Source organism: Corythoichthys intestinalis, chromosome 7 (genome assembly GCF_030265065.1).
Source record: "Corythoichthys intestinalis isolate RoL2023-P3 chromosome 7, ASM3026506v1, whole genome shotgun sequence".
Taxonomy (NCBI): domain Eukaryota; kingdom Metazoa; phylum Chordata; class Actinopteri; order Syngnathiformes; family Syngnathidae; genus Corythoichthys; species Corythoichthys intestinalis.
Genome location: NC_080401.1, coordinates 45,624,798 through 45,647,395, shown reverse-complemented (window position 1 = coordinate 45,647,395; position 22,598 = coordinate 45,624,798). Strand labels below are relative to the sequence as shown.

General features: G+C 38.3%; 2 protein-coding genes across 9 annotated transcripts in view; both read right to left on the bottom strand.

Annotated features, from left to right (window-relative positions):
- The window catches only part of ap3d1 (adaptor related protein complex 3 subunit delta 1), a 48,278-nt gene extending 33,052 nt beyond the window's left edge, over positions 1 to 15,226 (bottom strand). For all 8 annotated transcript variants that reach the window (XM_057841296.1, XM_057841297.1, XM_057841299.1 and 5 more), the window contains exons 1-7: positions 14,902 to 15,226; positions 4,290 to 4,385; positions 4,129 to 4,209; positions 3,955 to 4,035; positions 2,219 to 2,326; positions 400 to 529; positions 147 to 286 (exon numbers count right to left, since the gene is read on the bottom strand). In XM_057841296.1, coding sequence (XP_057697279.1) covers positions 147 to 286; positions 400 to 529; positions 2,219 to 2,326; positions 3,955 to 4,035; positions 4,129 to 4,209; positions 4,290 to 4,385; positions 14,902 to 14,997 — 732 coding nt within the window. In that variant the 5' untranslated portion in view covers positions 14,998 to 15,226. The remainder of the gene's footprint in view (positions 1 to 146; positions 287 to 399; positions 530 to 2,218; positions 2,327 to 3,954; positions 4,036 to 4,128; positions 4,210 to 4,289; positions 4,386 to 14,901) is intronic.
- Positions 15,227 to 19,782: 4,556 nt separating this feature from the next.
- The window catches only part of hdgfl2 (HDGF like 2), a 39,092-nt gene continuing 36,276 nt past the window's right edge, over positions 19,783 to 22,598 (bottom strand). The window contains exons 16-17 of the mRNA XM_057841518.1: positions 20,748 to 20,853; positions 19,783 to 20,663 (exon numbers count right to left, since the gene is read on the bottom strand). Of these exons, the coding sequence (XP_057697501.1) occupies positions 20,567 to 20,663; positions 20,748 to 20,853 (203 nt within the window). The 3' untranslated portion in view covers positions 19,783 to 20,566. The remainder of the gene's footprint in view (positions 20,664 to 20,747; positions 20,854 to 22,598) is intronic.

Sequence of the window (22,598 nt, the reverse complement as noted above, 5' to 3'; positions counted from 1 at the left end):
AAATAGATCCATTAATGCCATATGTGTGGGCGAACCCAAGGACTACATTGATCATGTGATGAAATCAAGCACTAAGTCATATTGGTAATGTTGCTGGCCCTGAATTGTGTATTGTATTTGTGAATGCCTATGTCCTGTTGACTCACCAACTTAATTATCTTTATGAGAACCCAGTTGTTAGTGGAAGAGGTCATAAGTTTGAAGAAAAGTGGTGCCAGAGACAGGTAGTTTTTAGGATTCCTCCGGGCCAGCTCGCAAATCACATTGACTGCAGCTGACTGCACGCCTAAAACAGGGAGACAGAGTTGTCTTTAATCAGGATAATGGAACCTCACACAAAAAGATTAATACAACGTAATGATTTTTTTTTCTAAGTTATTCTTGACAACGGTATAGTACCCGGATCTGGGTCTTCAAGTTTCTCCTTGAGCCTGGGGAAAGCAGGGCGGAGGGATTCTGGGTACTTGAGAAACACCTTGTACATGATCAGCACCGCTTTCTTCCTGATGTAGGGTTTAGTGTGAGACATCTAAAGCAATGGAAAACAAGACGAAATGGGGAAAAATTCAAGCAGCAGGATGGTGGTAAATGCTTCAGCTACATAAATACTGCATCAAGATACAACGCTTAAACAAGCAAGATAAACAACATTATCACTTGATTACTCGTAACTTGCATCATACAAAGCTTAAGCCGGGATCACGTGCGTATGGAGAATGCATGTACATTAAGGGTGTAACGGTACATGTATTTGTATTGAACCGTTTCGGTACGTGGTGCTCGGTTCAGAACGGAGGCGTACCGAACGAGTTTCTGACGTAATGTAACCTATACTTTTCGAGGTTGTGAGTCGATCGGGTTACAGTTTCATTGTGTAGATTATATTTACTCTGTCTTCTCGACTATAATGAGGACCAACACGGTAGGACAGTATAACCCCGAAACATCAACGCCGTGACAACGTGACCGCCGCGAGAACGCAGTGAAACGCAGGCATTAATTTTAATCAGCCAACGCACACCAGTCGCAGTGTGGCCGCGTGTTAGACGCGTCCCAGAAGCGGCTCAACACGACGCACGTGAAAATAACGGCAGAGTATAATATTTGACGCGAGACGCGACCCTCCTGCGTCAATACGACTACCGGTAGCTAGGATCGGGCAGACCGGAAGTCACTCATGTAAAAATACGGTGGATCCGGTCGATTTTCTAACTAATATGCAATCGTAACCTACTTTTTTAGTCCATCAGATCTCTTTAGTGGTAGATCGGGGCACAGTTGACTTGTCTTTGTTGATTTACTGCTGTCTTCTCTGCTATAATAATAACCAACACGGCCCCGTGTTCAATACAAAACCCTCCTACCACAACAAAACAAGTAGGAACTAATATTCACAGAGGAACTAAAGTTATACAACATAAAATATACAATATAAATGAATACATAACATTTGTAAAATATAGACACATAATAAAATAAATAATAGCTCATTTAAATAAAATAAATTGAAATGAGCTACAACACCTGTAATTAAATAATAACATACAGATCCTGCTTACACAATTAAATTTATTAATTTCTGTGTGGCGCTTTAAATTGAGAAAATCCACCAATAAAGCTTTTGAAAACCGTTCATAAGAAAAAAAAAAAGATTCATTGAGGCATTTCATTTGTAAAATACATGTTAAAATCTTTGTCATTGGGATTGCTTTTCTCTTTAGCACAGAACTTTTTTCTTTTCTTTCAGAAAGAAAGCTGACCAATACGCGGGGTCTGAAAGGCAAATTGTTGTTGTATTATCGTTAAATACCCGCTACTTTTTGAGCAGAATTCTAGCTTTTTATAGGCTAATGTTCCTATTGCTGAAAGCACAAAGGTGTGTAATAAACAACTAGCACATTTATATTTTGCATTTTGTTTTCTTACTGTACCGAAAATGAACCGAAGCCTGACCTCAAAACCGAGGTACGTACCGAACCGCGATTTTTGTGTACCGTTACACCCCTAATGCACATATAATAAAAACAATAATACATTTCATTTATAACGCACTTTCCATTTGAAAAACAAATCTCAAAGTGCACATATGATTAAAACGACCACTAGACTCCAAAAATGTGTTCTGAATTGAACCAAACTGTATTGATTGATAGAAACAAGGCTAAGAATGGGCACAAAATCAGAACAGACTCCTCATTGCTAAAACTCTTTGGCTCACCAGTGTCATAATGTCATTTGCCAGGTCCCGAGCCAGGTCTGGGGTGACGAAGCAAGAAAGGCCTGTGAGGGCGACGCCTGTGTCGTACTGGTTAGGACTGCTAAGATCCTGCGAGGAGTGAGATACATTGTCTAGATCAGTGAATCTTAATTCATTCACTGCCAGTGACAATCGTAGACTTCAAATCCATCTGAACTGGGACGGCTGACATTGAACGATCATGTTTGAGTGCCGTTGACAGCAACAAACATCCAATTTACTTTGACCGGGAGGGCTTGTAGTGATTCTTCGCAGCCAGAGGTAAGAAATTAGCAATTTGTAGAAATAATTTCAGCAACCTTCTTCCACATACCGTAATTTCCCGATTATAACGTGCACTTTCCCCCCCCCCAAAATCAACTTGTAAAATCATGGTGCGCATTATACACGGGTACAGGGATGGAGACAGGAATATATACATATATATATATATATATATATATATATATGTATATATAAAGACTGTTTTTTTTTTGTTTTTTTTAAATTGACACGGCCATGTTGTGTTGAAGAAACATATGCCGCGATCCGTTGCCGACGATTACGGTACGTGACGTCACCATTTTGTTTCGGTTGTGGCGAGCTAGGGAGGGAGTCGGAGGCGGAGTATCAAACAACGGAGCTAATCCGCATTGCTTTATTGACATTTAGGCTGCAACAAAATAACAATGTCTGTCTCACATGCAACCCGCGGAAGATAACTACCTTTCCGGCTGCTCCCTCAACAAAATACCTCCCCCCGGGAACTATACAACGTGCCAACATAAGTTCCGCCGGTGGATTCTGTTATAACTTGCTACACGGTAATACTTCACTCTGATTGGTCGAATGATTTCGTTTGTGTTAAATTCTTTTTTCACTCTTCATAAAGCACAGAATTTAGTTTCTTGAACTCATTTGAGTGAACGCTTATTGCAGCTCCGCAACTCGGACCATAACATACGTAAAACAACACAGACTTCTTGTGTCCGTCAACTATATCTATCTCTCGGGAAACTCAAACCCAAATAACAATAGTTCCTATTGTTACAGTCTAGTTACAGCGATGCGCTTTTTTCGATTTCTGACCTAAATCCTCACTTTTATTTTACTGTATCAATCCATGGAAGAAACATTTATTCATCATGATGAAAGGAGCAAGTTATACAGCAGCCTTTAAAAGAAAAGTCACATCTGTTTTGTTTTCTCCTGGATTCTGGTAAGTTGAAGAAGTTGTCAGATCATATTATTACCGTACATATTGTTAGTTACGGTAATGTTTTGAACTACCAATGTGCTATGCTTGTGCTGTGTTTCACCAGTCAGTAAAATGACATTTCTGTATCTGTACATGAGCTCTGTTTTCTTGTATTCTTCTATTTATTGGTGCTAAAATTAGGGTGCGCGTTATACACGGGTACAATAATTTCCCCTAAATTTTACAAGTAAATTTGGGGTGCGTGTTATACACGGGTGCGCCTTATATTCGGGAAATTACGGTAGTCATTTAATGGGAGGTGTTGTCTTTCCCTTAACGTTATGAAAAAGTAGTATTGTTGTATCCTTTGTTCACTTTTATCAAGCACATTTAGGATGAAAAAAAAGCCCCCCGTCAGGTGTCTCTGGATCCAAAATTTTGCTAAATACTGCTAAAGACACATGAAATTGAGCACCGACAAGAAGACTGAGGCAATCACGAAAGCAGTGTAGCCGTTTACCTTTCGGATCTGATTAGTCGTCAGCATGATGACATCGGTGCTCTCGTGAAAGCACTGCGAGGCTGCCAAGTAACCGATCCTCTGCAAGGGAGAATAGCAATCACACATTGCGCCGCCGTGTTTCAGAGACATATGTACAGCGTGAGCATCACAAAAGACATGACATTGGATTACCTTGTAGGTGAACTTGGAAGAACTCATGACTTCAACGATATTGAAGGCGGCCCAGCTGACGTCATAGCCCAGCATTTGAAGCTGTTATAAACAAAAGACAGGCTCATTAATCATTAATAATAATCCACATGAATGATATAGACTCAGCAGTGTGATCGTACGTAGGTGAGCTTGCACACGGCATTTGCTTTGACGGCAATGTTGTCCTGCTTGAGCTCCTGTTTGATCTCATCGATGCAAGTCGAGATGTACTTGGCCTGAGGGTAAACAAAAAGGGCAGGCTGAATGAGACCCTAGATCAGATTAGACGGAATGACATTTGCAACAAGAGCAATGCAGTACACAACTATAAAAGCAGCATTTTCCACTCAGTAGGTGCATATGGACAACTCGTTTGAATCTTAGCGTTTGTTGCCAAATTTCTTATGTTTTAAAGATCTTGACATTTATGTTGTGCTGTGGGTTGGGATAATTTTTTCCCCACTACCCGATCTGATTAGAAAATGTCCAACAATTGTAAATGTTGAACCTATTTAAAATTTACAATAACCAACTTGGAAAAGTGCCCAGGCACAGACAGCATAAATGATCTGAAAGACCGTAACAGCCATTTACCAACTTGTATTGTTGCCAGACACAAATAAAGAAGCCATTAGTCAACACTATTGAATGGATAGTTCAAAATCATTCACGTCAATGAATCAAATTATACGAAAATTGAACCTCTAGTAAAAAATCATCTACTGCTTATATAATGCCTTTCAAAGGTTTCAGATCATTTGTAAATGTCCTACTTTTTTTAAGAGTACCTTTTTTTCCTTAAAGACAACAATTAGAAATACCACTGTCAATGTGGCAAATACTGCTTTTCTTTCAAATATACTGTATTTTTCGGACTATAAGTCGCAGTTTTTCTTTCATAGTTTGGCAGAGGGTGCGTCTTATACTCTGGAGCGACTTATGCGTAATTATTTACGGTTGGGCCGACTTCTCTCTCGCTTTTTTAAAAATAAATATATATTCATATATTTATACTAAAACGATGTATGGATGTTGAATAAAATAAATAATTTGGATAAAATAGAGAAGGCGCTGAGAGGCCTGCGTGAACGCAGTGGCTGTTTTCAATCTTCCCCTCCTGCGCTCTGGCGCCCTCCGCGAGCATCCTGGTATTTTCTTTTTGATATGGAGCAGTATATTGGAGTGAAAAACAAATTAAAGACAGGGGAATTGAAAAGCAAACAACTGCGGTAGGAGTGGGATATGGAAAGGAACCAAATTTATCGCTGAATGTAAACAAATGTGGCGCTTTGGTCTCATACGAGAAATATATTTAACAAACTTTTCCAGCGTTATTTCGTTGTGTAAATGCATTTATAATGATCTTAAAAATATGTATACTATTTAAACATCGCTTGGTGTATAGAAATCAACTGTGGGAGCAATTATTAGAAAACGGAAGCCATACAAGACCACGGATAATCTCCCTCGATCTGGGGCTCCATGCATGATCTCACCCCGTGGCGTCAAAATGATAACAAGAACGGTGAGCAAAAATCCCAGAACCACACGTGAGGACCTAGTGAATGACCTACAGAGAGTTGGGACCACAGTAACAAAGGCTACTATCAGTAACACAATGCGCCGCCAGGGACACAAATCCTGCACTGCCAGACGTGTCCCCCTGCTGAAGCCAGTACACGCCCAGGCCCGTCTGCGGTTCGCTAGAGAGCATTTGGACGATCGAGAAGAGGACTGGGAGAATGTGTTATGGTCAGATGAAACCAAAATAGAACTGTTTGGTAGAAACACAGGTTCTCGTGTTTGGAGGACAAAGAATACTGAATCGCATCCGGAGAACACCATACCCACTGTGAAGCAAGGGGGTGGAAACATCATACTTTGGCGCAGTTTTTCTGCAAAGGGACCAGGACGACTGATCTGTGTAAAGGAAAGAATGAATGGGGCCATGTGTCGAGAGATTTTGAGTGAAAATCTCCTTCTGTCAGCAAGGGCATTGAAGATGAGACGTGGCTGGGTGTTTCAGGACGACAATGATCCCAAACACACAGCCAGGGCAACAAAGGAGTGGCTTCGTAAGAAGCATTTCAAGGTCCTGCAGTGGCCTAACCAGTCTCCAGATCTTAACCCCATAGAAAATCTGTGGAGGGAGTTGAAAGTCCGTGTTGCCCGACGACAGCCCCAAAACATCACTGCTCGAGAGGAGATCTGCATGGAAGAATGGGCCAAAATACCAGCAACAGTGTGTGAAAAGCTTGTGAAGAGTTACAGAAAACGTTTGGCCGCCGTTATTGCCAACAAAGGATGCATAATAAAGCATTGAGATGAACTTTTGGTATTGACCAAATACTTATTTTCCACCATGTTTTGCAAATAAATTCTTTAAAAATCAAACAATGTGATTTTCTGTTGTTTTTTTTTCACATTCTGTCTCTCATGGTTGAGGTTTACCCATATTGACAATTACAGGCCTCTCTAATATTTTCAAGTGGGAGAACTTGCACAATTAGTGGCTGACTAAATACTTATTTGCCCCACTGTAAGTGGATGTCAGGTCTCAATTTACACAAGATTTTTTTAATTATTCATAATAATGTTTTAAGGAATAAATACAATTATAAATGAATAAAATTTGAATAAAAAAATTAATGCAACTAAAATGATTGGATTTCATAGTATTTAAATGAGTCTGTGTATTTTCATGTAAAAACTTGTCTGATTGACCCCAAACCTTTGAACAGTAATATACGTAAAAGATTCAACACTGAAGCACACTGAAAGAGCATGATGTGCTATTAGGATTAGTTACTCCTAAAATACTTTACCAACCGCACAACAAATACATTATCGCCTCGGCCCAAGCAGTAATTGCAGGTAATTGGCTATTCAGCAGCTCCCCCAATTTGACTAGACACAGCAAGAAAATATGCGGCTTGCAGCTTCACGATTAAAAAGTGACACCGCGGGCGCAGAATTCTATCTATGACTGGAGGGGGAAGCCAAGGCAAGAGCAACCAACGACAAACATGTAAAGCTCTGAAGAGAGTGGGAGAGAGTGCTGGTCATGTGTGTGAAGTCATGAGACGACACAGTGATAGGGGGAGGTGTGTGTTTTATTCAACACACACACACACACACACAATCAGCAGACCCACACAACACTTCCCCGTCACACAAAGGCTGCAATATAATGGTTAATTCAGAACTAAATGAAATAAGAAAAAGAGCTGACTGGAAAAAAAGTGGATGTCCAAGGCACACTTGGGCGAACTACAATGACCTTTTTCAATGTTCTTTAAATGATAAGAAGAAATAAATGTCAAACAATTATCATATTACTAGTTCCTATATTCTAAGTACTCACATGACCAAATCTCAGTACACAGTACACAGCGTTAAGTACGCAATCATATTCATGTGCCTGAATACTTGTACTTAACATGATTTACTGTATGTAATGTGACATTTTTTTATTTTTATCAATTAATATCAATTCTTGTTCAGTGGGTGGCAAATCTGACTGGTGAATTCTGTTCAAATTAGGGTTGGGAAACCTCTATGTACCTCATGATACGATACGCGATACAAAGCTCATGATAATTATATCACGACATGGTGATACAACAATCATCGATAGATGGTTCAGAAAAAAAATCTACGATATTCTACGATACAACTATTAATGACAAAAACAACTTCTTTCTAAATACAATTTTTTTCCAAATTTTTTTGGGCACTTCCGTGGACAATCTGCCGAAAACTATCGTCTTCCTCACAAACTAAGATTTTTTTTCAGATTAACATTTGCGTAAATTAATCCAGAATCTGTATTATTTCTACAATTGCATATTCTCACACCCCTAATTCAAATACCCAAATCACCATGGCTCACCTGTTCCAACTCTGCATTGGAAAAGACAGTGGCATTATTCCTTGATAAATATGTTGACATAAATGCTTTGATTAAAGACCTATTTTCAAACGATGGAGCGCTTATTTTCTTATAATGAATGTAAAGAATGTTTGCTCAGAGCAAAAAACGGTTTCAAAGCTTGTTTGAGAGACCAGGAGCAATACAGACAAATCCTAGAAGAGAAAAAAATTGTAATGGCAAGGGCGATTTAGTCATAGTGGAGAAATTACAAAAGAATTTTCGTGAAATAAATCAGAGCTTCTATTTTAAGACCATACTGCCCAGCCATACATATAAGCCACAACAAAGCTTCTCTTCACTTTTGTTTAATTTTGTCACAGCAAAATCCAGTCAAGTGGGACATTTCACATGAAAGGCGACATCCTGCCATCTGCTAATTAGGTGAGGTGAGCACCAGTGTCTGGCATGACGTGAGACAGAAACATTTGCTTTTTCCACAGAACAGAGCTGGACAAGTCAGTCTCAGGTATTTAATAACCCCATACCTTTTACAAAACACTATTCTGCCGTTTGATACAATTTTTAAAGGGAACCACAAATAGAAAGAATTGTAGTTTTTAAACGTTATTTTGAGTCAAAATAATCTGACATTAAAACACTTCCTGATGTTTTCGTTTTTATACAATTTGTAAAATTTGTTTAACTAGTAGCTCGCCATTGTTGTTGACGTCGCAGGGCGGTGACATCACTGGGTTACGCTGCCGGCTTCCAGAGTATGACTCTAGTTACACAAACATGTCATCTGTTCAGCCCTTTCAATTTGAAACCGAGAGGAACATTAATGAGATGACAGCACTGTCGATATTTCACAAACAAAACGAGCAGTAAAAGCAAAATGAAGAGGAAAGACAGGATGAGACGAGCCGAGAGTTGGGGAAAAAAAAAAAAACTATGTTCTGCCAAAATGTGCTACACCGGCGAAACGTCTACAAGAGGCGAATTTGACACCCAAAGTATTACAATGCTATTTCAGCTTGTTTTGTTTAGATGCATACAGACAGAATATATTAAAGATGCCTTAAGAAAATACTTAAACGCAGTAATATCAAATAAGGATGGTATGAATACGCTACGTGACTAATAGAGGTGGGACTCTTTGGGCACCTAACGATTCGATTCCAATTACAATTCAGATTTCAAATGGTGATATATCGTGATACTTTGTATCCCAAAAGGTTATCAACATGCGCCTGCCAAGAATCAAAATGTCGTTTTAAAAAGGTTCAATGTCTTAGAAAAAATAATATAAAAAGGAACCAACAAGTTGCTACCAAATTCTTCCGCTATAATAGTGTCTCAGTTAACTCAAGGCTGCATTGACGGTGCTCGACGCCCAATCCATTTAGACTGGGAACATTCGTTCATTCGAAACCAGAGCATTCAGTCATTCTGTCCGATTTTCAGGGCATTTACTGGTCATTTTCTGTTGAGTTTGAGTCACACCCTATTTATTTGGGTGATTCCCAGATCACTTCCTGTTCTTTAACTCGAAATAAACAGAAAGTGACCCATAAAATACCCCAAAATCAACAGGAAGTAACTGAAAATCAACAGGTAAATGACCTTAAATGGCTCAAAATTACCTAATTGCCTGGCATTGGCTGCCACTGACACCCATAGACGTTCAATCCGTTTGAAGTGGGAGGGTGGATGTGAAAGAACGAATGTTAATTCGCTGTCACCCTCCCAGTTCAAATTGATTGGACGTCTACTAGTGATAAACTTATTCCAATTCACAGCAGAAGCTTGTTTTTCTGTTTATTAGTTGGTTGTAGGATATCCTAGAATGATTTCCTGACCAATGTATCGATAATCGTTGTATCACCATATCGTCAGATAATCGTTATCGTGAGCTTTGTATCGCAGATCGTATCGTCTCGTAAGTACCAAGAAGTTTCTACTCCTAGAGGCTACGACTCGATTATAAATCGATTATTGATGCACACATCCCAGCTATTATCTGCTTTTAATGTTTCATACATTAGTTACAAAAATTGTACAAAAATCCTCTCAGGCTTAAATAAACGACTATTTCAGTATCAAGTTAACAGTTCAAAACAGTAAATAAAATACTCAAGTCCCCATTCTGTATCAGAGGCTTTAAACTACATTCAATTAATTTAATGATGTGAATCAACCGTTAACGTTGTTAAAATTGCTCCCGTTATTCCATAATTTCACTTCTGTCTACTTTCGACATGTGAAAATGTTAGAACGGTTTTAAAGGCAGATTCAAGTCAAGATTTTGCCGATTTAGGAGTATTTTAGATAAAAAGTTAATTAGGTTCGCTTGGAAGGTTTGCTACAACAGCCTTCCAGGGAAGTCTTCTGCTTTAAGATGGCGGCTGTTTACTAACGCTGGCAAGTCTGTCATTTTGCATCTAGTTTTCTATGCATGTGCTGCTAACGCCGCCGAGTCTGTCGTTTTGCATGTAGTTCTTTATACATGTGATATCTACCGTAGCATTATGTGGACGTAGTTTGTAGCGGCTGTCGGCAGCAGCCAGGTATTATTGTAGCGCCATGAGTTGAGCATTGTCATTACCCTGGTAATGAGAAGCATGATGTTTACTCTTGGTCCGTTCCTTATTGCTTCCCAAAGACAGCGCTGACTGTGTTTTAGTTCCGCTTTACTTGACATATTTCAATAATCGGAATTTGGATGTTCGTGAATCGTGCTCGAATCTTCCATGGTCGAATCGCGAACAATCTAAGAGTCGGAATTTTCGCACACCTCTGACTAATGTGGTTAACAGATCAACAATCTGCTTTAAACCTACCACAAAAACCACAATGCTTAAAGGTAGGGTTGTTCCGATCATGTTTTTTTGCTCCCGATCCGATCCCGATCGTTTTAGTTTGAGTATCTGCCAATCCCGATATTTCCCAATCCGATTGCTTTTTTTTGCTCCTGATTCAATTCCAATCATTCCCGATAATTTTTCCCGATCATATACATTTTGGCAATGCATTACGAAAAAAATGAATAAAACTCGGACGAATACATTCAACATACAGTACATAAGTACTGTCTTTGTTTATTATGACAATAAATCCTCAAGATGGCATTTACATTATTAACATTCTTTCTGTGAAAGGGATCCACGGATAGAAAGACTTGTGACTTTGTATATTGTGACTAAATATTGCCATCTAGTGTATTTGTTGAGCTTTCAGTAAATGATACTGTATCCATGCCCAAATGCATGATGGGAAGTGGAACCATGACTGCGCGTAGTGCTACCAATTGATATATCTTCTCTGCGTTGGGAAATAACATAAGGTGTTAAGAAAAAGATCAATTGCTACCTTGCGTCCCCACATTGCTTCCCATGATATTTCTAATTGTAGGGAGAGGGATGGTAAGGCTTTAGCTAATATAAAGAGGCTCCAAAGGCTGCCAAAATTCTCTCTACTCATTTTATGCTGCCTTTTATCTCTCTATATAGGTAAAACGGCGACATTACAGATTGAGCGCGACAATGCGTGAGTGGGTCGTGCAACGCATGCAGTAATTGCGTTAAATATTTTAACGTGATACATTTTTTTAAAAATTAATTACCGCCGTTATCAGGATAAATTTGATAACCCTACCTTAAGCCTAAACTAAAGACTCTGGATGAGTGTAAAATATTATGTCTGTAACGTTAAATACAATTAGAAAACGATTTAATTAAAAAATATATATATATTAAAAAAAGGCATGGCCGATATTTTTTTTGCCGATTCCGATACTTTGAAAATGACGTGATCGGACCCGATCGATCGGCAAGGTATGAGAGGGAAACACATGCAAAAAGTAAAAAAAAAAGGTAATAAAAGACTCAAAAACACAAATGTAAGTACTCGCCGCTTTTAACCGATGTGTGCATGTGTTTTGGACGTCTTGCTGCGTAGAAGGAATAGCAGAACACCGGTAGTGTTTGTCTAGTGACAATGACAAACAACATCATCACCCCGAGTGTCCAATGCACGCATAAAACATGGCGCCCTACCTAGGTCAAAACGTACTAAATATCATAGATTTTTAAATCAATGGCAATATTTTATGAGTTTCTAATAACATATAAAGTAATAGAGAACAGTTGTGGCTTATTAGAGCCTACAAGTCTTTAAGTCCGAGGTTCCCTTTTAGGTGGAATAACCCCACATTCTGAATAATTAACCCCTTTATCATCATAACAGATGCATCATGTATTTAATGCATGCAAGAAGTTGCCGTGGTGAAGTAGGTGTACGACACAGTGGCACAGAATTGCGATTAAGTGTGATGTGAAAAGTTTCAACCGAGAATTTGACATTGTAATACTAACTAACATGACGATTAAATTGTTTACTAGTTTCAAACAAAATCAGCGTCCTAAAACAGATTGCGTTAACGCTGGAAGTTCTTCTGTACTGTATGAGGAACTAAGCTGCTCCCCACACATAAAGAAACATTAATATTTTAACAATCTGTTCCCTGTTGGCTGGGCAACCAAAACCTTATCTAGTTCTGCAAGGTTGGGTTACCATTAACAAAAAAAAACTTAAGACGAGCACCAGCCGGATTGCGATGTCAAGCGCCAGCGAACTGACACGATTCTGCAAAGAGACTGAACTTTTTGTTAGACATAGCAAGGCCATTTTGACCCGCTCTCATGAAAAAGTGTGAGATTCTGAGTGACAACACTCAGAATTTCACACCCGAACCACAGTTGGACAAGTGTGTACACAACCTTGGCTTCTAGGGAGCCTCGACAAGATTACACAGCAAAATCAAGGAGCAAATACGAGATAGGAACAAGTTATGTCTGAATCTCTACTGTGTCGAAGCCAGTCTAATTATGCATGATGTTAGATCAGTGGTTCTTAACCTTGCTAAGGGTACCGAAGCCCATGAGTTTCACAGGTGCATTCACCGAACACTTCGGAATTTTATAATAAAGCCATTTTTTTTACAAATTCAAAACCGAGCAAGCTAACATCCAAGTTAATTCCTGTTCAAATTTCTTCCAGATTTCAAATTTACTACAAAGAATTTTGCCTTTTGCTGTTGAGTTTCACATTAGTAAATGAAATTAAACTCATTTCATTTGACATGGTTCCTTCTTTTGTTTTCATGTCTACATTCTCATTTTATTGTCGCATCCTTGCATCACATTCTATTTTCATGGTGTAAAATGAATAATTTTTTTTTTTTTTAACCGATCTACGCAGTTCACGCTGTTTGTAGGTCTTTTATACTTCCTCATATCAAGTGCGAGTCAACTTTCCACTGAGCAAACAGATTTCCCCTCCCATTAGCTAGCATTTGACAGAAATGGAATAAAGGCTTTAAATTGAGGGCAAACCAGTTTAAACCTGGTCTAAAACGCCACTTTGCCTGGATTTTAGTCCTGCAACGATTAATCGATTAACTCGAGTATTCGATTAGAAAAAAAAGATTCGAATTAAATTTTGCCGCTTCAAGTATTTGTTTAATTAAAGTAGCGTTGAAATGGTTTGTATTGGAAGTGTTTACATTTAGTTTTATTGATTTGGGTGGATACACTGCCCTCTAGTCTGCCTCATTTTACATGGCCGAATCCAGCTTGTCCCTGTTAAGACCAACATAAGCTAGGTTTTTTTGAGCTAATTTTTTTTTCGTGCATTCGTAATTTAGTTAAGGCATTTTTAGCCAATTTTTGTGGGAATATGCGTTTGAACCATTTGTTAAGCGCATTGTAAAAAAAAAAAAAAAAAAAAAAAAAAAACGTTAGTATTTTATAGCATTTAAGCTAGCGGACTTTTGCAATGCAAGTTAGCCAGTTGTTGTTTTGTTGTACATACTGTAGATCCCATTTTTTTATACCGTTTGAGGCCCAGCTCAGTTATTTTTTTTTTTATGTTCTTTATCCGAATACTCGATTATTCGAACTAACTAGTTCATCGATTAATCGACTACTAAAATAATCGATAGCTGCAGGCCTACTGGATTTAGTCAGCTTCCAAAATGGGGCTCTGCGTTTCTTAACTTTTACCAAACCCCAATTAAGAACCACTGCGTTAGATATTTTTGAAACGTACATCATCAATGCGTTAACATTAGCTTGGTCTTTTAGAGACAATGAAAAGAGGTTTCAATTTCACTTAAAATGTGTTTTCCAATACATGCAAAGATTTTTGCGGGGAAAATGTAGTTTGTTGTGTACTTTTTTTAATACCAACAGTTACAGAAACATGTATTTTGCTATCAAGTGTATTTGAAGGAATATTGCACTCAGGCAAGAATGTTTTTGAAATGTTTGACCATGTCCTGTTTTTTTTTTTTTTTTTCTGTTATTGGCTTGATTCCCATAAGACACTTCTGGTTTCGCCCAGCGTGGTCTTTGCTACAACATTACAGAACAAGGACAGGCGAAATGTGACATTAACCCAAGCAAAACAACATAAATAAATCGTTTATCCCCATTGAGTCTGCATCATCAACCTTCCCCCAGATAGCTGTCAATTAGCAAGCTAACTTCACCTCTCCAGCAAACAAGCGTCTTTGTCAAATGAATAAAACACCCTGCGGGTAAAAGTTAAGCTTCATTGGTAGTTAAATATTTATATAATTTGTATTTTTATGCGGTCATCACTTAGCTAGGAGGTTGTTTGGGGACTGAGAGCTAAAGCTAAGATGCTAATATGACAGATAGCGGTGACACTAGCATTTTAGCCAAACTGCATTAATGGGAATTCAGCAGCCGACACTAATAGTCCAACATAACGGACATTTACGTCGGCAGGCGATGACGTGTCCTATGTACGAAGGGGTTGCGTTGTTTGGGGGGATTCTTTTTTAATTTCGTTACCTCATCCTCCTTGTGGTTCCTGATGCCACGTACTAAATCCTGTAGGTTTTTATCGAACATCCGATCGATGCTCCCTTTGACAATCTTCAAAGCCATGCTCGCTGGTTGGCGGCAGTGTCACTGGTACCGGTGGGTGTCGACCGACCCCGGAGACCGTGTCTCATCCAGCCGGAGGTTGATGCTGCTGCCGGTGTTGTTGCCGTGAGCCCCGGGATGAGGGGCCGCTGTAGCTGCTCGAAGGCCGGAGTGAGGCAGAGCGTCCCGGGTTGCTGTGTGCGCACTGACGCCTGGCTGGCAGTGGCTCAATGGAGGAAATGGTTGACAAAATGGCGTCCGAAAGTCAGCTGACTGGAGTATTATGCGAGATATGGGAATTAAAGGTCCACGCACAAGTAATCTAAACTGGGGGGCAAGTTTGGTTTTGAAAATCACATATGGGACAAGTCAATTGCAATTAAAAAAAAAAAAAAAAAAAAAAAACAGTATGCATCTGTGCGACATATTAACAATGAAATAATGAGTAATGCTAATGGTAAAATTGATTAACCATTTTAAAATCAAATCAAATCAAAATTATAGAAACTAGTGCATAGTAGGCGTAGAATAGTATTAACAATGTTTCATTTTTATATTAAAAAGTTTACAAATTATTGTTTCATTATTCAAGTGGAAAAACTTAAAGGCATTGTATTGCAATCATGTATTGCAATATTTTAACTACATCATTACATACTATACTAACTACGCAACATTTAGTTTTTTTTTGTTTTTTTTTTAACAGTCATCAATCCCGAATTGTTGATTGAATACGTACTAACTGATATATTATTATTTAAAAAATGTTTCATGAATAAACATTCAGGTGATCTGAAGTTCCGCTCTGAAACCCCAAATTTAGCCAGATTTCAGAATTGTCTGGTATGCATGTGTGATATACCATTGGAAAGCTTGAAATCTAAATTTCCTGTGGGAAGAAAAATTTTGTACAGGAGGGCATTTAAAAAAAAAAAAAAAAAAAAAACAGCAAAACCCTAACTGGATCTGAGAGCATGAGAGAGCATAATTAAAGACGCCATGATTTTAACGAGATATTATCGCGTACTTACCTCTTTTCAAACCAAAAACTCACCGAGTGTCAAGACACAGCTGTGAATGGCCACAGCCGGATTTTGGGGGGATTTTATGGGTGAAACATGGTAATATAACAAGGCTCGCGATGCAGAAATCGCAGATATCAAGGAGTAGCCGAGATTTTCTTTTTTGTAATTTTTACCCCTTTGAACGTTTTCAATTTGTCTTTGTTGCGGCATGGAAAATAAATGGATGAATGAATGGATCGATTATTTATCATCTAAAATATTAGGGAAAATGCGACAGTAACAAAAAAAATACAATTAAGCGATAGTTATGAGGTAGATATCCTTAACTTATTTACAGACACAAATTTTTTCATTGTGACCTAATTTGTTTAAAAGTTTAAAATATGCGAGTGAATAATTTTTTTAAGTCGTTTTTCTTTTTTTAAACTAAATATTAGACATCAATTAATGATTCTAAGCTAAAAATGACATTTCGAATGATAAATATAATTACTTACCTTCCTTTTATGGCTGGGTTGAAACAAAAGCGGTTGCGCGACATCTGTAAACGGGGTAAAACGGACAAATTAAAAGTAGTTTGGGGGCTTAATGCGCCATGAATCTGTTATGGCAGCGTATAGACATATTATTCTGTCAAACACAACAGTTCTTTTGGCTTAAAATACAGCAATTTATTTTAAAGAGGGATGCAAGAGCAGAAACTGCTTTTTCAACCTTGTCTGTGTTTTCCGACACATATATTTTTATATTTATATAAAAGTGGATCAATTTTTTTTACTCATAGCTAATTTTACAGTAGACCTATTTACAGTAAATACAAATATAGCAGGATGGTTTAATTTATTCGACTCATTATTATGCATTATAGGTAAACAGTTCGTTTTCATAACAAAAAGGTTCACCCTAATTTTTTTATCTTGTGAAATGAATAATAAAACATCAAACATATTTTACATACAGTGCCTTGCAAAAGTATTCGGCCCCCTTGAATCTTGCAACCTTTCGCCACATTTCAGGCTTCAAACATAAAGATATGAAATTTAATTTTTTTGTCAAGAATCAACAACAAGTGGGACACAATCTTGAAGTGGAACAACATTTATTGGATAATTTAAACTTTTTTAACAAATAAAAAACTGAAAAGTGGGGCGTGCAATATTATTCGGCCCCTTTACTTTCAATGCAGCAAACTCACTCCAGAAGTTCAGTGAGGATCTCTGAATGATCCAATGTTGTCCTAAATGACCGATGATGATAAATAGAATCCACCTGTGTGTAATCAAGTCTCCGTATAAATGCACCTGCTCTGTGATAGTCTCACGGTTCTGTTTAAAGTCCAGAGAGCATTATGAAAACCAAAGAACACACCAGGCAGGTCCGAGATACTGTTGTGGAGAAGTTTAAAGCCGGATTTGGATACAAAAAGATTTCCCAAGCTTTAAACATCTCAAGGAGCACTGTGCAAGCCATCATATTGAAATGGAAGGAGCATCAGACCACTGCAAATGTACCAAGACCCGGCCGTCCTTCCAAACTTTCTTCTCAAACAAGGAGAAAACTGATCAGAGATGCAGCCAAGAGGCCCATGATCACTCTGGATGAACTGCAGAGATCTACAGCTGAGGTGGGAGAGTCTGTCCATAGGACAACAATCAGTCGTACACTGCACAAATCTGGCCTTTATGGAAGAGTGGCAAGAAGAAAGCCATTTCTCAAAGATATCCATAAAAAGTCTCGTTTAAAGTTTGCCACAAGCCACCTGGGAGACACACCAAACATGTGGAAGAAGGTGCTCTGGTCAGATGAAACCAAAATTGAACTTTTTGGCCACAATGCAAAATGATATGTTTGGCGTAAAAGCAACACAGCTCATCACCCTGAACACACCATCCCCACTGTCAAACATAGTGGTGGCAGCATCATGGTTTGGGCCTGCTTTTCTTCAGCAGGGACAGGGAAGATGGTTAAAATTGACGGGAAGATGGATGCAGCCAAATACAGGAACATTCTGGAAGAAAACCTGTTGGTATCAGCACAAGACCTGAGACTAGGACGGAGATTTATCTTCTAACAGGACAATGATCCAAAACATAAAGCCAAATCTACAATGGAATGGTTCAAAAATAAATGTATCCAGGTGTTAGAATGGCCAAGTCAAAGTCCAGACCTGAATCCAATCGAGAATCTGTGGAAAGAGCTGAAGACTGCTGTTCACAAACACTCTCCATCCAACCTCACTGAGCTCGAGCTGTTTTGCGAGGAAGAATGTGCAAGAATGTCAGTCTCTCGATGTGCAAAACTGATAGAAACATACCCCAAGCGACTTGCAGCTGTAATTGGAGCAAAAGGTGGCGCTACAAAGTATTAACGCAAGGGGGCCGAATAATATTGCACGCCCCACTTTTCAGTTTTTTATTTGTTAAAAAAGTTTAAATTATCCAATAAATTTTGTTCCACTTCACGATTGTGTCCCACTTGTTGTTGATTCTTGACAAAAAATTAAATTTTATATCTTTATGTTTGAAGCCTGAAATGTGGCGAAAGGTTGCAAGGTTCAAGGGGGCCGAATACTTTTGCAAGGCACTGTATTTTCATTAGTTTTATATATAGCTGTCACTGGTTATTTTTGTTGAATTTAGAATTACCCATAAATATTTTTGAATGTTTCAAAAAGATGTAATTTACAACATAAACATACAATTTTGAATGATTTTTTTGTAATTCAATATCAAATTACAATTTAAAAATATACAAAGGATTGATACATATTATTGACCAAGCTTTTGAGCTATTTTAATTAACAACAAAAACATTTAAGCTATATTATTCTCTCAGGGGTCAGCAAACTTTGATACTCAAAGAGCTGTTTTAAGTGTCTCCCACCCAAAAATAAAATACCAGAAGCCACAAAAGCCCCTTGACAGCTAACATTTAATGAATTGCAACAAAAAAAAAAAATGTTTGCGTTACCTATGGTTTGTCTGTTGGGGGTCAACAAATTTATTGTTTGTATTAGAACAGAAACATCATCTTGACATTTAAAATTAGGTTTGAAAAATGTAAAATCTAATTTAAATTCAAAGCAGATACTCGTTAACTCATCGTTCGCCATTGACGGCAATGGATTTTCAATTCATGTGAAATGGACATCTACTAGTGATACTCATTTAAATTCATGGCGGAAGCCTGAAAAGATCTGTCATCGCCCCTACCAACATGGCCTCACAGAAGCCATGTTGGTAGGGGCGACATTCCCATCAAAATCAAATTTGCATTGACATTATAATGAAGTAACAAGCTTATTTCTCAACTGATTATTTCATCAATGTCATAACATCTGCGGTTCACTCAGTGCCTGCCATTGATGGCGGACGTCCAATTCATTTTAAGTGGGAAGGAACGAACGTTCATTCGCTGCCACCCTCCCACTTCAAATGGATTGGACATTTACTCATTGGAATTCACAGCGGAAGGATGATTTGACATCTAGCAGTCAATGACACAGAAAAAGTTAACTGCCATAGTCAGAGCCACAGCAAAAAAAAAAAGCCAAATGCGGCTCACGAGCCGCATGTTGATGACTGTCTTAACTTTGATTAAATTCTAAGTTTTGCACACACAAGGCTGGATAAAAGAACTACGCAGGCTGCATGTGGTGCCCCTCTGATCTATAGTCTTGAAAATTTTATAGCTATATGGAAATGCGTCCTTGCATCCCTGTCATAAACACAGATGAATAATCTGCATGATGCAAATGTAGACAAATGATTGCACGGAAGAGCAAAACCATGCAGATGCTTTTTATTAAAGGCTCAACTAAAGATGGAATAGAAATATTTACATACACCACCTGCCATTTGTACTGTTTATTATTGAGTTTCATTAAAATCTACAGCTACATAAGATCGCCACAATTTCCGGAGGGCAAGTATATCAAACACGCAGGTTATCAGACATGACAGCAAGACGATGCGTGCGTGTAATGCCACAATTTTTTTTAATATGTGAAAACGAATATAAAAAGTCAGTGGACCAGTTAACTAATTTCATTGCCTTACACATAAAAAAAAAAAGACAAAAACTTAAGACAAGTTCACCAATCTCAAACATCTAATACAAACAACAGGTGCTCTGTGATGTTTTGTAGCATTTATATATATTAATTAAAAAAAAAAGCCAAAATGAACCCAGGTATTGAAGAGGAAAATTCAGCCAGATTCAAAATTCATACCTTCAACTGCACAAATTGAGTTCATAAGTGCATGGGATAATCATATTTGTGTACAGTATAATTTTTTTCTTAAAAAAGAAACAAAAAACTGGACAGTCATGTAAGAGAAGACATTTATGAAACTTAAGGATGTTATATTTGCAGCCCAACCTATCACAATCATAATTCCTCCTTTCTGCACTAGTGTGAATAGTTGCAAATGTCCGGAGCAAAGACACTGATGTATAGCAGAGGGTGGTAATTTTGTTGCAGTGTCGTTGGCTCCTTTCTGTCCTCCATTTTTTACACTTGGTCCACTGCAGTCGTTGTTAGGGGAGAAAGGGGTCTTTTTGTTTTAACTTTCAGCAGAGGATGCCTCCATGTCCGCAGAAATGTTGTTGTTGTTTGCTTGAGCGTAATCATCCGTCTGCTCGGGGCTGTCCGGGCTTCGCCTGTACAGAATGTACAACGAAATTGAGTCATTACGATGCTTAATGCTTTATTTGTTTTTAAATATTAATTAGACCAAATTTCACCTGAATGGACTTGAATCATTCTCATTGTTGCCGTCAGCTTCGGCCATTTTTTCACCTCTGTCTTCATCTTTTTTCTCTTGTGTGTCTCCGTTTACAGCAGTTGAGTCTAACAAGGCATACATTAAAGTTGTATCATTTATTGTAATTTGTGTTTGTTCAACCCAGCCGTTTGGAAGTTCGTCAGTCTTTCAGGCAAAAATACTAATTAGTCATAGTTACTTCAAAAGGTTGTTCGTCTTAGTCTAGTTTTGGTCTACGAAAATTCCAATTTCTACGGTGGCCGAGAGGTTGCAGGCAAAATGCAAAGTCCAAACACTTCGCAAATAGAAAAAAAGCACAAACCCCAATTGCAAACACTTTGCAAAAGAAAAGCGAACTGCAACAACACAATCCCAAATTCCTAAAGCTCGATTGCAAATTGGCCAAAGAACAGACCCCAATTCCCACAACACAAATGCAAATGGCTCGCAACACGACTGCAAATCGCTCACAAGACGAATGCAAAAAGCCACAGCACAACGGCAAGAGGCCACAGAACGACTGCAAGACGGCGACCTGGAAGTATAAAAATAAAAAATAAAAAAAGGGGGACACTTTGGAAATTGCTATAAGTGCTTTGTGACCATCTCTACAGACTGCCGTGAAGTTGCCCCCACCCATCAGACGCAAATTTATATAAAAATGATGTCAATCGTTTGTGCTGTAAAGAATTGTCTGTTAAAGATTTGTAGTTTATGTTGCTATCGTTTGAGATACAGTGCTGCTCAAAAGTTTGTGAACCCCCTCAACATTTTGGAATTTTCTATTATTTCAACCTGATTTCCTAATCAATCAATTCAGTAGGTTTTTTTGTGTTTTTTTTAACAGTTGTGTTGTCGAGACTAAATTAAAAAGAGTTTTCATCAACTGATGTAGGTGCAAAATTGAACTGTTTGGTCACAACCAAAACCGCCATGTCTGGCGAAAAGTCAACACTGCATACCACCAAAAGAACCTTCTCCCAACAGTGAAGCATGGAGGTGGGAATGTCAAGATCTGGGCTTGCTTTTCATCCTCAGGACCAGGACAACTCCACATAGTCCAGGGAATCATGAATTCTGAGGAATATTGTCAAATCCTAGAACATAACCTGACGCCATCTGTTTTGAAGTTAAAGCTTGGGAGAGGGTGGATCATGCAACATGATAATGATCCAAAGCATTCCAGCAATACAACCAAGGAATGGCTGAAAAAGAAGAAGATTCGTGGTCTGGACTGGCCCAGTCAAAGTCCTGACCTAAATCCCATTGAAATGCTGTGGCGGGACCTGAAGCGAGCAGTTCATGCCAGACGCCCATCAAACCTCTCTCAACTGACTGCGTTCTGCAAGGAAGAATGGGCAAAAATCCCCCAAAGTAGATGTGAGAGGCTGATTAGTCACTACAGAAACCGTTTGGTTGAGGTAATCTCTGCAAAAGGAGGCGCAATATCCTATTAACTGAAGGGGTTCACATACTTTTGCACACATGATATCTGAGTTTTTCTTAAATCAACCACTTTTGTTAAATAAAGAATGACAATATAACTATTTCTTTTGTTTCAGTCCATTATTTGGAATGTCAGTATTGTGGATTTGGGTATAACTTAACATTTAATAAGGTTATTTTAGTTTTTTTTTTACAAAAAATCTGACCATCGCTGTGGGGTTCACAAACTTTCGAGCAGCACTGTATATTTATAACTGTTTTATAAATTAATCAGAGGTCAATCCGCCTTCCATTTTGATTAAAAATTGTGTAAATAGTTTGTGCTGTAAAAATGGTCGTTTTATCGCTATTGAGATATTAAATTCGAGTGAGGGCGTCAACAATT